The sequence below is a fragment of the Peromyscus leucopus genome, chromosome 7 (assembly GCF_004664715.2).
Source record: "Peromyscus leucopus breed LL Stock chromosome 7, UCI_PerLeu_2.1, whole genome shotgun sequence".
Taxonomy (NCBI): Eukaryota; Metazoa; Chordata; class Mammalia; order Rodentia; family Cricetidae; genus Peromyscus; species Peromyscus leucopus.
The window spans coordinates 54,942,712-54,958,871 of record NC_051069.1 but is presented as its reverse complement, the minus strand read 5'-3'; the positions used below and the strand labels follow the sequence as shown (position 1 = coordinate 54,958,871).

The following is a 16,160-nucleotide window of genomic DNA, read 5'->3' as shown; positions in this document are numbered from 1 at the left end:
CAACAGAACGGTCCTTAGGCTGATTTTGACAGATGTTTTGTCACAGAAAGTAGAAAAGTAAATTATACAGAAAATCCCTACTAAGGAGTGCGGTCATTGCTGTGACCACCTATCATGGGCTTCATAGGCCTTTGTATCGGTTTCACAGAATGGAACTGCTGGCAGCGGGGTCTAATGGGCCGTTCTGGAGGGCTTTGGAGAAACAGAATGTGGAGAGACGTTGACAGTGGAGGGTACGCTCTGGAGGTTTCTCTCGACAGCATGGCTATATTCTGTAAAGAACAGGGCTCTGTTCTGGTTCATGTCCTGAGGACTTGAGTGAGGGAGAGTTCAAAAGAAGAGACTGTCTAGTTTGGTGGAGAAATTTTCAGGACGGCATAGAATCCAGGCTGTGGCGTGGCTACGGCTTGCTGCTGATACAGAGGGAGAGAGGGAGGAGGGGGGCGGGATGCTGCATGTGAAGCAGAAAGGCAGGAAAATGCATTTGGTGAGAAAAGCAGCGTGGTTTTTAAAGCTGCAGTTTCAGTAAACTTTAAACCAAAAGTGAAAGTGGTGGTTCAGTCTCCTCCCCGTAGTTTGGCTCGAGTGTTCTTCATACCCTCATTTCTGCCTTCAGTCACACCCCAGCTACGCTGCATTAAGGATCTTCCTCCACTTCCTCTCCTGGTCCTTCCAACATCCCCTAAGTAGGTATTATATCTCAATTTTAGAAGAGTTGATTGAGGAGCCAAAATGGAATAAAAAGAAGCTCTTAGGGTCATCGGATTTGGAGACTGGGTGGGATGTGTCTGCGTAAGGCGCAAACTCAGTCTTGACCTTTGGGTTTACCTGTGGGAACAACTCACTGGAGAGGGCTCTGTGCTCAGGCCAGACCCTTCAGCCTTGACATGAGGAGCCAGAAGGGAGAGGGCACAAGGCCTTCATGGTGATGGAACAGTCTGGGATTAAACGTCAGGATATGACATCGGGAGGAGAGAGAAGAGGACAGTTGAGCAGGGGCAGCAGGGGTCAGCTGCAGGCCTGGGGCAGGGGTGAAGAGGAAGTTGTGTTTACAGTGAAGGTGTGGGCCTAAGCCAGTTTTTCAGCCATCTTGTCTGAGTTCTGACACTGCGTTGTCCGAGTTTCTTGTGTATTCTGGATATTAACCTCTTGTCAGATAAGTAATTTGCAGATACATTTGCATGTTCTGTTGGCTGTCATCTGTGGTCTGCTGGCTGCCTACATTCTGTCATTCGAATCTGTGTTCTTCTGCTGATTGCTTCATTTGCTAGGAAGAAACTTTTTAGTTGGGTGGAATCTAATCTGTTAACTTTTGTTTTGGTTTTCTGTGTTTCTAGGGTTATCTATCTATCTATCTATCTATCTATCTATCTATCTATCTATCTATCTATCTATCTATCTATCTATCATCTGTCTGCCAAAGTCAGGGTCCCCCAGATTTTCTCCTATGCCTTTTTCTAGTAGTTTCCTAGTTTTGGGTCTTACATTTCAGACTTTAATCCTTTTAGAGCTTGTTTGTATCTGATAAGAATGTAGATTCTTTCTTCTATATAGATATCTAGTTTTCCCAGCAGTTTATTGAAAAGATTATCCTTTCTCCATGTTCTAGCAACTAGTGGAAACACATGAACTATGAACCAATAGCTGAGGAGCTCCCATGGAACTGGATCAGGTCCTCTGGATAAGTGAGACAGTTGATTAGCCTGAACTGCTTAGGAGGCCCCCATGCAGTGGGACCAGGACCTGTCCTTAGTACATGAGCTGACTTTTTAGAACCTAGGACCTATGCTGAGACACTTTGCTTAGCCTTGGTATAGGGAGGAGGGGACTGGACCTGTCTCAACTGAGTGTATTAGGCTGAGCTGAATCCTCAGGGAAGACATTGCCTTGGAGGAGGTGGGAATGGGGGGTGGATTGGGTGGGGGAAGGCTGGGGGGTGGGAGGAGGAAGGACAGGGGAATCTGTGGCTGATATCTAAAATTAAATTAATTATAAAATAAAATAATAATTAAAAAATTCAATTTGCTGTAAATTCATGGGGTCATTTCTGGGCTTTGTGATGCTTCATTGGTCTCTGTGTATTTCTTTTCTTTTTCTTTTCCTTTTTTAAAAAAATTCTTCTCTCATAATTTACACCCTGACCGCAGCCTCCCTCCTTCACTCCTTTCTCCCCCAGATCCACTCCTCCTGTATTTCCCCTCGAAAAATGAGCAGACCTCCCAGGGATATCAACCAAACATGGCATAACAAGTTACAATAAGGTAGGCACAAACCCTCCTATCAAGGCTGGGTGAGGGTGTGTCCGTCTTTATGTTGATGCCATGCTTCATTGGAGACTGGGTTTTAGTGTGTTCTGAGGTACAATGACTCCTCACTTATTATTTCTGCTCAAGGTTGCTTTGTCTATCGTGGGGTCTCTCACCACAGTGAGAATGTCTACTTGGGTCTCACCACAGTGAGAATGTCTACTTGGGTCTCACCACAGTAGGAATAGCTATTATCAAAAGGAAAAGAACAAGTGATAGGCTGTGACAAGAGGAACCTTCGTGCAGTGTTGGTGGGAATGTCATTAATGTGGCCATCACGGATTTCTAAAAATCAGAGTAGAACTACAATATGATCCAGCAATCCCGCTGCAGGTTTTATACCTGAAGCAGATTCTATCTGCATATTGAAAAGGCACTCACAACTCAACTTTATTACTGTCTACAAGAGCCAAAACACAGACCCAAACTTAACGTCTACCAACCAGCAGATGGCAAAGAGAATGTGGCACAAAGACACAGTGGAATACTATTCAGACCTAAAACCTGTGCAGTCCTGACATCTAGACAGCATGGATGGAGACAGAGGACATTTATGAAGTGAAGTGCATCCTCATACACAGACAGACAGATACCCGCCCACTCGTGTAGACTTGGAACAGCTGCTCTCATAGATCTTGACAGCATGACCATTACCAGACGGGGTGGAGGGAGAGGGGATGAGAAAGAGAAACGGAACTGTTGACAGGAGTAAGTTCTGGTGCTGTGTGGAGCAGCACAGTGAATATGATCAATGGTAAACACCACGCATCTCAACGTGTTTAGGACAGACTAATCAATGTGTGTGTCAATAAGAAACAATAGAGTTTTAAAGTGACAGCACTAATCACCTTGTATGTACACATTGTACCTTCTGAATATATAAAAATGTCATTTGTGACTACAGAACTGAGAAATAAAAATGGAGTCCAGAGAAGACACATGGAATTATCCTCACGTGACCAGGGTGACGCAGCAGCTGGCGGATTCTCCCCTCATGGGGCTTTGAAATGCAGGCTTCTGTTTCGGTTCCTTTGTGTTGTTATTTGTTTGACTGTGTCTCACTCTGTTTCTCAGGCTGGCCCAGAACTCAGGACATAGCTCAGGCTGGCCTCAAAATGACAGCAACCATTTTGTCTCGGCCTCCTGAATCCTGGGATTACAGGCTTGAGACACCAGGTCTATTTCATGTTCTTAAAAAGACAGCGGGGCGGCCTTGTGACATCATCTAAACCAAGGCAGCTGTGACAGTGAAGAGAGGTCATCAGTAATGATTGCATCAGTGTGGTACTGCGAAGGCAGCGAGGTACTCACCAAACATGGGTCTGGAGCTTCGGAGAAAGACAGAGGAGCTCATCATAGAAACAGGGAGGTCGCCAGGGAGGATGGAGACAGGGAAAGAGCATGCTCCTTTAGGAGACACAGAATCCTCTGAAAACGAGTTTCCAACGCGAGCAAGCTCAGGAGACCTTACCTTTGTCACAAGCTCTTAAGAAAACTCATTCTGAAATAAATTACGTACTCATTTCCCTGAGCTGACAGGCTACTGCATGCATTCGATCTTTCCACGGTGGCTCACAGCAGACACTGCAGCACATGGAGACACAGATGTAGGCAAAGGGGCTCTGGAGGTCGCCAGGACCTGCCCGACCGACTCCCATGCTCACAGTGGTCAGCGTGGCTCCCCTTCAGCAGGATGATGGATGGAAGTGCTGTCCTTTGCAGTCCTACAGGTCATAGCTTCATGGTTCACTTCCTCAAGATTAATTACTGATTCATGGACGTGCTTTTCCTCAGGCACTCTCCCTGCCATCTAAACACACAGCTACCATCGTCCTGGGAGTTTGCTGAGTCAGCAGTAGTCCATGTCTATTTTCACCGCCTGCGTGTGATGGAGGCTCATGTCCTATCCAGTCCTCCTTTCCACTTGCAAGAAGCTTAATGGATGTGGAGGTGTTACAAACTCCCTCGTTCTAAAGAAGGGGAGCATGAATAAAGGCCTGTTCTAAAGCCTTTGACCTGATGGTGACAGGGAGCCCCTAACAGATGAAAAGCTCTACAGTATCCCAGCACCGCCATTGACATGAAAATCTAAAATATCCTCTTTTTTTCCTCTGAAAGTGCAATGTTGGGTTAAAATGGACACATCACAGATAGGCTCTGTAATAGCTTTTCACATTGTGAGAAACCTTTCAGTGAACAGACAGGGAGGGGAGCAGACGGGGGTGGGGGGTGGGGGGTGGAGTGGGGGGGGTGGGGAGCACACAGGGAGGGAGGGGAGCAGACAGGGAGGGAGGGGAGCACACGGGAGGGAGGGGAGCACACGGGGAGGGAGGGGAACACACAGGGAGGGAGGGGAGCACACGGGAGGGAGGGGAGCAGACAGGAGGGAGGGGAGCACACAGGATGGAGGGGAGCACACAGGGAGGGAGGGAAGCACACAGGGAGGGAGGGGAGCACACAGGGAGGAGGGGAGCACACAGGGAGGGAGGGGAGCAGACAGGGAGGGAGGGGAGCACACGGGAGGGAGGGGAGCAACAAGGGAGGCAGACACAGGGAGGGGAGCACACAGGGAGGGAGGGGAGCACACAGGGAGGGAGGGGAGCACACGGGGAGGGAGGGGAGCACACGGGGAGGGAGGGGAGCACACAGGGAGGGAGGGGAGCACATGGGAGGGGAGGGGAGCACACGGGGAGGGAGGGGAGCACACAGGGAGGGAGGGGAGCAGCACAGGAGGGAGGGGAGCACAAACGGGAGGGAGGGGAGCAACACAGGGAGGGAGGGGAGAGCACACGGAGGGAGGGGAGCAGACAGGAGGGAGGGGAGCACACAGGAGGGAGGGGAGCACACAGGAGGGAGGGGAGCAGACAGGAGGGAGGGGAGCACACAGGAGGGAGGGGAGCAGACAGGAGGGAGGGGAGCACACAGGGGAGGAGCGGGAAGCACACGGGGAGGGAGGGGAGCACACAGGGAGGGAGGGGGAGCACACGGGAGGGAGGGGAGCACACAGTGAGCACACAGGGAGGAGAGGGAAGCACACAGTGGAGGGACGGGGAGCACACGGGGAGGGAGAGGGAGCCACACGGGGAGGGAGAGGAGCACACGGGAGGAAGTGGGAGACACAGGAGGGCGAGCAAGACAGGGAGGTGAGTGGAAGCAGACAGGAGGGAGGCGAGCACACGTGGGAGCGGAGAGGAGCAAACAGGGAGGAGGGGAGCAAAGGGGGGGGAAAACCACCCAGGAGGAGAGCAGACATGGAGGGAGGGCACGACAGGGAGGAGGCAGACAGGGAGGAGGGCGAGCAGACAGGGGGAGGGAAGCACACAGGGAGAGAGGGGCACACAGGGGGTGAGTGGAGCACACATGGTAGAGGGAGGGGAGCAGACAGCGCGAGGCGGAGACTAGGTAGGGAGGGGAGCACACAGCAGGGAGAGCGAGACACAGGGTGGAGGGAGCACTACAGGAGGGAGGGAGCACACAGGGAGGACGGGAGCCACACGATGAGAGGGAGGGGAGCACAAGGCAGCGTGAGGGGAGCACCGGGGGAGGGTGGGAGCACACAGGGTAGAAGAGGCGCGAGCACACAGGATTCGGAAGGGGAGACAAGCAGTGGGGAGGGAGCACACAGGAGGAGGGGCAGGCACACAGGGAGGGTAGGGGGAGCACACGGGAGGAGGGGAGACACAGGCGAGGGAGGGAGCACAACAGGAGGGAAGGGAGCGACAGGAGGGAGGGAGAGACAGGGCAGGGTAGCAGACAGGAGGAGGAGCACACAGGGAGGAGGGGAGCACAAGCGGAGGGGAGCACACAGGGAGTGAGGGGGAGCACAGTGGGCTGAGGGAGGCGGAAACAACTGGGGGGGAGGGAGCACACGGAGGGAGGGAGCACACAGGGAGGAGGGAGACACGGGAGGGAGGGGAGCAAACAGGAGGGAGGGAGCAACACGGGAGGGAGGGAGCCACGGGAGATGGAGGGGAGCAACAGGAGGGAGGGGAGCACACGGAGAGGGAGGGGAGCACATGGGGAGGGAAGGGGTAGGGGAGCACACAGGAGAGGGAGGGGAGCACACAGGAGGGGGAGGGGGAAGCACACCAGGGAGGGAAGCACACGGGAGGGAGGGAGCAACACAGGGAGGGAGGGGAGCACACGGAGGGAGGGAGCACACTGGGAGGGAGGGGAGCACACAGGAGGGAGTGGAGCAACGGGGAGGGAGGGGAGCACACGGGGAGGAGGGAGCACACAGGGAGGGAGGGGAGCAGACAGGAGGGAGGGGAGCACACGGGAGGGAGGGGAGCACACAGGGAGGGAGGGGAGCACAAGGGAGGGACAGGACAGGAGGGAGGGGAGCACACGGGGGGGAGGGTAGCAGACAGGAGGGAGGGGAGCACACAGGGAGGAGGGAGCAGTGACATTGAGGGAGGGAGCACACAGGGAGGAGTGGAGCACACGGGAGGGAGAGGAGGCAACAGGGCAGGAGGGAGAGCACACAGGGAGGGAGGGGAGCACACAGGGAGGGGAGCACACGGGGAGGAGGGGAAGCACAACGGTGGAGGAGAGGAGCACAACGGGGAGGAAGGGGACACACAGGGAGGGGCACACAGGGAGGAGGGGAGCAGAACAGGGGCGGAGGGGAGCACACGGGGAGCGGAGAGGAGCACAAGGAGGAGGAGGGGAGCAGGGACAGGAGGGCAGCAGACAGGAGGGAGGGGAGCACACAGGAGGGAGGGAGCACAGAGGAGGGGGAGAGGGAGCACACAGGGAGGGGAGCAACAGAGGGAGGAGCAGACAGGAGGGAGGGAGCAGACAGGAGGAGGGAGCAGACAGGAGGGAGGGAGCAACAGGGAGGGAGGGAGCACACAGGGAGGGAGCAGACAGGAGGGAGGGAGCACACAGGAGGGAGGGAGCAGACAGGAGGAGGGGAGGGAGGGGAGGGAGCACACGGAGGGAGGGGAGCACACAGGGAGGGAGGGAGCACACAGGGAGGGAGACGGGAGACACAGGAGGGAGCACACAGGAGGGAGGGAGCACACAGGGAGGGAGGGGAGCACACGGGGAGGGGGAGCACACAGGGAGGGGAGACAGGGGAGGGAGCACACAGGAGGGGAGCACACAGGGAGAGGGAGCACACAGGAGGGAGGGCACACGGGGAGGAGCAGACAGAGGGAGGGGAGCACACAGGAGGAGGGGAGCACACAGGGAGGAGGGGAGCAGACAGGAGGAGGGAGCACACAGGGAGGGAGGGGAGCACACAGGGATGGAGGGGAGCACACGGGGAGGGGGGACCAGGGAGGGGAGCACACAGGGAGGGAGGGGAGCACACAGGGAGGGGGGAGCAGAGAGTGAATGTAAGCTGGAAGGTGCTGGCCTCTTCTCCAGGGGAACTCTGTGGCTATGAGGGAGCACACACACTTCCCAGTCCTCACAAATGGCTACACGTAAGCGTTGAGGAAACTGATAATGTTTGTCCTCATATTCGGTTCATGTGCTGTGTAAGCCAGTCTCCTGGACAATCCCCATCTGCTGAGACGGCAGCGTTAGTGACCCGAGGACAGGCATTCTGCCTTCCCTACCTGACAGCAGGGCCAGGGGTCTCCCTAGGCCTCGACAGACTTACAGAAATAAAACTTTAGAGGGATACTCTGCTTTCAGAATGCGGGAAATTTCCCACGAACCTGTCTTGCTAGCTGGTGCTAACTTCTAGGCATTTCTGCAGCCTCAAGCCCTGAACTCCAGGGATCCAGTCCATTCCTGTTCACTACTGGCAATTCCACAGGACGCTGGGGGACTCTGAAAACATTATATGTACAAACAGACATCCCGATCCTTGTTGCTCAAACCCGCCCCCATTCCAGTCTGCTCCCAGCTGCCAGCTTTAAACTCTTTTGACAAGTGAGTGATACTGGTACCACCTCCGGTCCCTACCCTAAATTCTGCCTTCTCATTGTATCCAGTGATAAAATCTAACCAAGGATCATCATCCCTTCTTGTCAGCCTGTGGTTGGAGTGCATCTCCCAAAGGTTGACAAGTGTGGTTTCTAGCAGAGAGGTGGCCCCTTAAGGTCTGGTCTTATGGGAGACAGTGTGGTGATTTAGTTCTTGTAGGAATCTGCTTAGGTCTGGTGGGGCTGAGTCTTAAAGAGAGGATCCGTGGCCCTGGGTGTCCCCCCACCTTCCTTTTCTTCTGCACACCTCTGTCAGATGCCGTGAGCAGAGACAGCGGGTGAGGCTTCAAAACTGAGCTAACTATACCTCTGTTTATTAAAAACCATCCAGCTTTGAGCATGTTGTTATAGCAACAGAAAAGGGGCAGTAACCTCCTCAATATCCATCATTCCATTCTCACATATTAACAGAGTTGTCACTGATTTACTGTGTTGTAGCGAAGGTTTGGAAGGCATCTGCATGGTTGGCCCCGCTGGCTCTATTCTGTCTCCCATGTGCTGTCATCTGTACACACTGTTGTCACTCCTCATGCGACGGCTTGGCAAGGAGAGCTCAAAGACAGCTGTACCGCGTGTTTGTGGGAACAACGGCAAAAATCCTGTTAACTTCAAGGTGTAGCCTAGTTTAAGCAGCGTTAGAAGGTGTGTCTCAGGTGTGACCCTCGGAGGATCCCTGAGCAGACTGGGGTCAGGAACTGCTGCCACATGGCTGCGTGTCCTAAACACCCCAGTTCTCCTGGACCCTATCATTTTTCAGATTGTTCTGCTTCTACCTGATCTTGAACTCAGCTCTCTCTCCTCTGGTCCCCTGCGTATGGTGTGTATGCTTCCTGTCTTAGACATCACTCCCGACTGAGAATGCTCCCCACGTGAGATGCTTTTCCAGTCACGGAGGTGTAACGAGAAGATGTTGCTGTCGCTGGGTTCCATTCAGGCCCTGTGGGTCCTTGGTCACCACTGCCCGAGCTTCTTTCCTGGCTCTGTTTCTAGCTTTCCTTTTTCTTTCTGCTTCTTGGCTTTGGTGGAGGGAGGGCATGATTTGTCATTAGCTGCTGTCCAAGGAGATCACTCCTTTCTTCAGAGGCGAGACCCCTGGGCGCTGTTCACATCGCTAACTCGCCTGTGCCAGCCACACTGACTAGAGGCTCTCAGCTGTTCTAGGTGGTTCCAACATGTTGAAATCAACTATGCACCAAAGAACACCAGGTCAGGCTAGGTGGTGCCAGTGTGCACTGTTAGGTCCCTTACCCCCTCAATGTAACCAGTGGCTAATACACCTACTCAACAGGGTCCGATGAAAAGTGAAGGCACACGTGTTTTGTGTAGTGATGCTCTTAAGCTTTCTCTAGCAACTCAGTCTGTCTTTGAAGGAATCTCCCCTTCTTTCCTCCTCCCTCCTGAGTTTTTTCTTTCACAGTCACTAAACCTGTCCTTAATCAGCCCCAAGCTAACACTTCAGAGTCCACCTTCATGCTACACAGCAGGATGACCCACACCCACCTCTTTCTCCTTATTTCTTCATCCAAGACACAGGAGTTTAGAGGAACTTGGTATGTGTGCCTGTTCTGGTGAGGATCAGGCATGGGGGATGGTGAAGAGCCATGTGGGGAGACAGGAAGGAGTGGGCTGGGCTAGCCGGAAGTCACAAAAAGTCACAGAGGTTAGTCAAAAGGCATTTCCAATGTACAGAAAGAATGCACTGTTACTGTTCATTATGGTCCTGCTATAGGGGCTTAGATCAGAAAAACCAGATTTTCTTTTTACCAACTATAAATGAAACCATACTTAACTCATCACAAAACGAGCAAGCAAAGCTGTGATTCTGTCTCTCAGGGGAAGGACCCTTGAGGGTTGAGCAGACACACACAGAGGAAGCAGTGTCAGGAAGGGCTTTTGGGAATCCAGGTGGGAAGCTTCTCTTTAAGACTCAATCTTTCTCCGTCCTCCGAGAGATGAGAAGAGTTTACTGGTGTGTGCAGTGGCATCCTGATTTTTAGAACCCCATGGACAAGACTCTGAAAGGGACCAATGGCTCAGGAGTTCGTCAAACAATGCAGAGAATGTAAGAGACTCAGCAGATGAAAAGGAGGCTTTGGGTAAAGAGGAATGAACCCACAAAATTTGTTTGTTTCCCAAATCCTACTAAAATGAAGCAAAGACATATTTTTAACCTGCGAAGTTAAACCTACAAAGGCAGGGACTGTGGGTGTCAAGTAGCCACTTGGAATAGTTAATATTGACTGTGAACTTGACAGGATCTGGACTCACCTAGGAGGCAAGCTTCTGGGCATGTCTGTGAGGGGCTTTCTAGAGGGAAGACCCACCCCAAGTGGGGATGGCACCATATCATGGGTGGATCCCGGACTGAATAAGAAGTGAGTTCAGGGGCCCAAGGAAAGCAGCTCACCGGCTGAGAAGATGGGCAGGTCCAGAGAGAAAGACTTTTTGGGGAAAATAGTTTAAAAGAGGTTTATTTTAAAATAAAGTTTACATCTTTATTTTACAGATGAAATCCCACTCCCACCCCCTTCTAAAGAAGGAAACAGTGGAGAAAGAAGAAAACTCCAAGATGGACGTGACTTACAAAGTCATAAGAAGACTATTATAAAGACACGTGGAGACTATGGAGGCTACCAAAATCACAGCATCCTGGGGGGTTAGGGAGTAAAAAGTGTGTGTGTGTGTGTGTGTGTGTGTGTGTGTGTGTGTGTGAGAGAGAGAGAGAGAGAGAGAGAGAGACAGAGACAGAGACAGAGACAGAGACAGAGACAGAGAGAGAGAGAAGTATAAAAGCCAATAGACAATGCCTAAAACTGAAAAATCAAATAAAGCACATTATTTAAAGATACTGAGTTAGACACCAAAGGCCTTGGGAGAGAGCTCCTGCCAAAGAATTGGAAGTGGATGTCTTTTAGAATAGAAAACTGGGTGGGCACCAACACAACTAGATTTTATTTTGGTTTGGTTTTGGTAATGCATAGAACCAAATGAATTTTTGTATTGCACACATACCTTCCTCTTCTCATGAGTGTTCGATATATATATATTTGCATGTTTATACAGTTTTGGAGCTACATAAGCTCACAGTGGGTGCTAAGTATTTGTTGAAAACAGGTTGCCTTAAGAAATGCTGGAGGAACATGTTTATGAACTTGCTAACAAGTCCCTGGAGAACGATCCACATTTACTGGCTCCTTAACAGCATGAAAGTCTGTGGTCTCTGTGCTCTGGAGATCATGGTACAGAGTGTCTGGCCGCATGCCTACCATGATGAGTGACAGTCTTTCAGGACAACTGTGGTGTGCTCATTAACTTCTGCTCTGTAACTATCTGGACCCAAACAAGTCTAACTCTCTCCAATAATTCTAAGTTCCTTAAGGACCAGGTCTGTTTTGAAATAACCTTTGCATTTCAGGGCTTAATGCTCAGCACAGCTTACCTTGAATGAATGCAGAGAACCAGCCACGCCTTTAGATTTGCAGAGCTGAGGTCATCTGCTACCCTCAGGCTTGAGGCCCCCAGTCTGTCTTACTGTACTCTAGTGTCACAGTCACACCGGGGACCCCACATATGCTCATTTTGACCTGACTAAGATGCTGACTGTAGGCAGGCTGACCCTTGCCCATTTCCAGGGTAGAAAGAATTCAGGAATTGGAGCCAGATGTATTTCCGTTCAAACCCTGCCTCCCTCACTGACCAGTATTCTATCCTGAGGGTAAATTCATGTTCCCTTCTCTCCATCTCTCTGAGGGTCAGTAGGGCAGAGTCTGTTCGGGACACAGCAATGGTCATTCTTCACCCTTTAGATGCCCCTCAACTTACAGTGGAGTTGGCTACAGCTGGACAGGGCCATTATATACTGAAAATACCATAGGTTGAAAATGTACCAAATATGCCTACCCGCTGAGCATCACCAGCTCACCACCTAGTGTTTCGTGGTGTGGTGATGGTCGACCCTCACCATTGCATGGCTGACTGAGAGTGTGAGCTCACTAGCATTGTCAGAGTGAATCCACAGATCACTAGTTTGCAAAAAAGATCCAGATTAGAAATCTAAGGATGGTTCCTACCAAATGTTTACAGCTTCACACAGGCATAAGGTGGTTATAAGCTGAGCGATCCTAAGTCCAGCACCAACTATGTGTGGAATTTCTAAACTGTAGCTGAACATATGCTGGCCAGGTGGAGACCACATTTCTGAGCCTTTCTTACAACTAACTGAGTTGCAAGAAAGTTCTGGCCAATGTTAGTGAACACAGTCGAGGGCTGACCTCTCTAGGCAGACTCCTAGAAGAGAAGTCTTTCCTGCCCTCCCTTCATTAAGAGCATTGCCATGCTGGAAGGTAAACAGTCACAATGAGGGGAGCTGAAGCAATCACTTTGGGTCTAGAGATGAAACCACCCAGTCTGACCTAGAGATGAGCTTTCGTGTTATTTAAGGCTCTGCATTGTGTGTGTGTGTGTTCCAGGAGCTTCAGCCATACTGTAATATATTATATTTTCTTGTTGAGAATAAGGACTATAGTAAGGGGGCGGGGCTCAAAATGTAGTCATCATTGTTCACACTTCTTTGCTTCCCTTTCCCTGATGTCAGAGTCACAGCCTGAGCAGGTCACTGGAAGTGAGACATCGAGAGTTGTGACTAAAGTCAAAAAGTCACAACCAAGACTGGGCTCTAAAGTACTGCTGGCTGCCCCCAGCCAGTGGCCGGGTGGCTAGTGAGATCTTCATGGTGCTGATGCCAGCTGCGAGGCGGGACAGACAGTTGTGAGAAGGGATTTGGTCCATTTTCTACCACAGTGAATATTTTCTAACCCCCATTCCTTGTCTAAAATATCCCATTCTTGCTGTTCTGTGGAAACGTGTACTGTGGGGCTGTGTTTAAATGTTGAGAAAACATGATAAATCTTAAGAACAGGAGCAGAGAAACACTCATTACAGCAAGAAAGGAGCAAGCTGGCCAGGATGTGTGTGGTGGACATGTAAGCGCTGAGGAGGCCAGCCTGGGTCTGTGCCTATGATGCCCACGGTACGGATCACTGAAAGTGCTGTCTTCAAGGGCAGAGCCAAGGTCTCGGCATCAGGAAGACTCATGCAAAGAGATTCTTCAGAAGTTATTTGAAATTTCCCTCAGTCCACTTACCAAAAGTGATCAGCAGATCCTTCTTGTAACAATTCATTTCAAAATTCATACTCCATTTAAGGAGTTTCGGACATAAAGATCAACTAAGTAAATATTAGCTTTAAACCACTTACCCTGGGGTAGTATGGGACTGGTTCTCCATGCCAAGAAATGTCTACATCTGGCTTGTTCTTCTTGAGTTTTAATCTGTGAGGGGAAATTATTTAGGTTTATAAAATGCTTACATATATTAGTATAAGATGATTTTCTTGCTGTTGGTAAGTTATTATACAGTATGGAGTTTTCTGTGTATGGAGGCTCTTGCTTCTACAAGCACAGAAGTGGGTGGGTCTTCATTGGCTTGAAGTCCTCACACTTCATACTGGCTCAGCCCGTGGTTGAAATATGAGGTACTGGCTGAAACCAGCATGCATTCATCTTTAACTAAGTGGCAGCTCAGTGTCAGTTGCCTTGTGAAGTGGTCAGTTCATAATCCCTGCTTAGAGGAATGCTGTCTAGAAGCCCTCAAAATTCCCATCTCAATGGACTTCCCACTCTTTTTTGAGAGCACATATTCTTTCATTGGCCTTTCTTGACTTTTTAAAAGAGCGAATAAAGCAGGAAATTTAGGACAGAAAGTCTAAGAACAGGGGCTGGAGAGATGGCCCAGCAGTTGGGATGCATAGTGCTTAGAGTGCACAGAGGACCCCAGCCCTGGTCAGGTGGCTCAAAACCACCTATAGCTCTAGCCCTAGGGCAATCTGATGCCCTCTCCTGCCCTGTGAGAACACCTGCACACACACACACACACACACACACACACACACACACACACACACACACACACACACACACACAGATTGCCCCAGCTGTGGACTAATCTGTAAGGTAAGTTAACAAGTGTTAAAATGAATTTAAACCCTTCTAAGAACTATATGAATCAATTAAATGCCTGAGAAGGGAGGAGGAGGGCGGAGAGAGAGAGGAAAAGAGGAAAAGAAGAAGGAAGAGGAGAGAGAGGAGAAAGGAAGAGAAGGGAAAAGGAAGAAAGGAAGAAAGAAAAAAGAGGGGGAGGGGAAGAGGAGGGGAAGGAAGGGAGAGGGAGGGAAGGAGGGAGAATCTCCATTCACACCGTTTTCAGGCCACTGGAACTGCAGCAGTGGGGCTGACATGGGAGGCGATAGGAGGCAAAATCAGATCAGAAAGTACAGACAAATAAAAGAGGAAAACTGAGGCACAGGCCGTGGTTCTAATGGAAGCTTGTCTCCTGAGTTTGCTGCCGTCCCCGCGCCAGCTGTGGCCGAGGGGAGCGTCCAGTGTCCCGGGTCCCGGAGCCAGCCGGTTACCTGTGCTGCTTTCTGTAGAGGTCTGAGCTGTCCTGTCCAGCCCGCTGCGTCTGCCCAGCGCCTTTGGCCTCTCGTGCCCCTCGGGTTGCCATGGAGACGCGACCCGACTCTCACCCATCAGTTTCTCTACAGCGGGAACTGCCCAGCACTAGCGCGGGAAGTCCGCAGTCCAATGCCCCCCGGACCCGCCTCCTGAGACCCGCCTATCCCGGCTCGTAGCAGCCCCGAGGCACCCGGCACCAGGAGGCGCGAGAGGAGCGCGGGAGGACGCTGCCCGCCCAACCAGGAAGCCCGTGGGCCCCGGGAACACAGCACAGACTGGAGCTCCTAACCCTGGACCTTGACCCCCTCCCAGGCGCGGAAAAGAAAGAACTCCAGGCAAAGACCCTTTCAAAGACCCTTTCAATTCACCGTAGTGACTTCTGGCTGGGAATCTGCGAGGTTCACTCCACTGTCACTGGGTTCGAAGCATTTGAACCTCTCTCTTTACACAGTGCGTCGCGTCTTTGGAAAACTGCTAGTTAGGTGGATCAGAATGTATTGGGGACAAGGGAGTAAGTAGCTAGCTTCTAACGAGGGGAACCAACCTGGGCCCACGGTAACTGATTCCAAATTCTTTCCCTTTTCAGCCACATTCCAACAATAATTGATGACAGAATCTCAGTCTGACCCTGTTGATTTCACCGAGGAAGTGACGGTATGTACCGGGTATATATATGACAGAACACACACACAATATAGAAATACACGCATACACTGATACACGTACTGTTATACAAAAAAAAAAAACACCTACATACACCGGTGTGACAGCAAATAAACGTTCTAAGCACTTGAATTTGGGAATGTTGCTGAACTTACTTTAGAAACAATTGTTTCTCAACACGTCTAGTAGATCGATTGCTAGGTCTTAAAATCTTGCGTTTGCATTATCCTTTTGATATTTCATATCACTTGGCTACTTTGACATGGCTGTCAATTTTAATCCAACCCACAGTCCTCCATCCGGGTCTGTCTGATTCTTAGATGACTTGTATGGAGTAACTCAAGATGCTAGTTCTGATTAGTGTTACATAGTTCTGACAGGGACCGAGTGAAGTATGGTTATTTCATCTTTCCCTGAAACATCTCTATTCTGAGAATGGTAATCATAACCTTCATTCTTGCCTATGTTGAAAATTTTCCCCACAAGAAACACAATCACCATTATTGCATTATTTATTTATTTTTATTGTTTTGAGACAGGGTTTCTCTGCGTAGCCCTGATTGTCCTGGAACCAGCTTCTGTAGACCAGGCTGGTCTCAAAGTCAGAGATCCGCCTGCCTCTGCCTCCTGAATGCTGGGATTAAAGGAGGAATGTGCCACCACGCCCTGCTATTTATTTATTTTTATTGTTGGCATCAGGGGAGGTAACACATGGTTGGCTCACTGTAGATGTCAGAGGAC

General features: G+C 50.8%; 1 protein-coding gene across 1 annotated transcript in view; it reads right to left on the bottom strand.

The window, feature by feature from the left end:
* The window catches only part of Deup1 (deuterosome assembly protein 1), a 71,717-nt gene extending 56,412 nt beyond the window's left edge, over window positions 1-15,305 (bottom strand). The window contains 2 exon segments of the mRNA XM_037207743.1: window positions 13,502-13,574; window positions 15,125-15,305. Coding sequence (XP_037063638.1) covers window positions 13,502-13,530 — 29 coding nt within the window. The 5' untranslated portion in view covers window positions 13,531-13,574; window positions 15,125-15,305.
* Window positions 15,306-16,160: the final 855 nt, after the last annotated feature.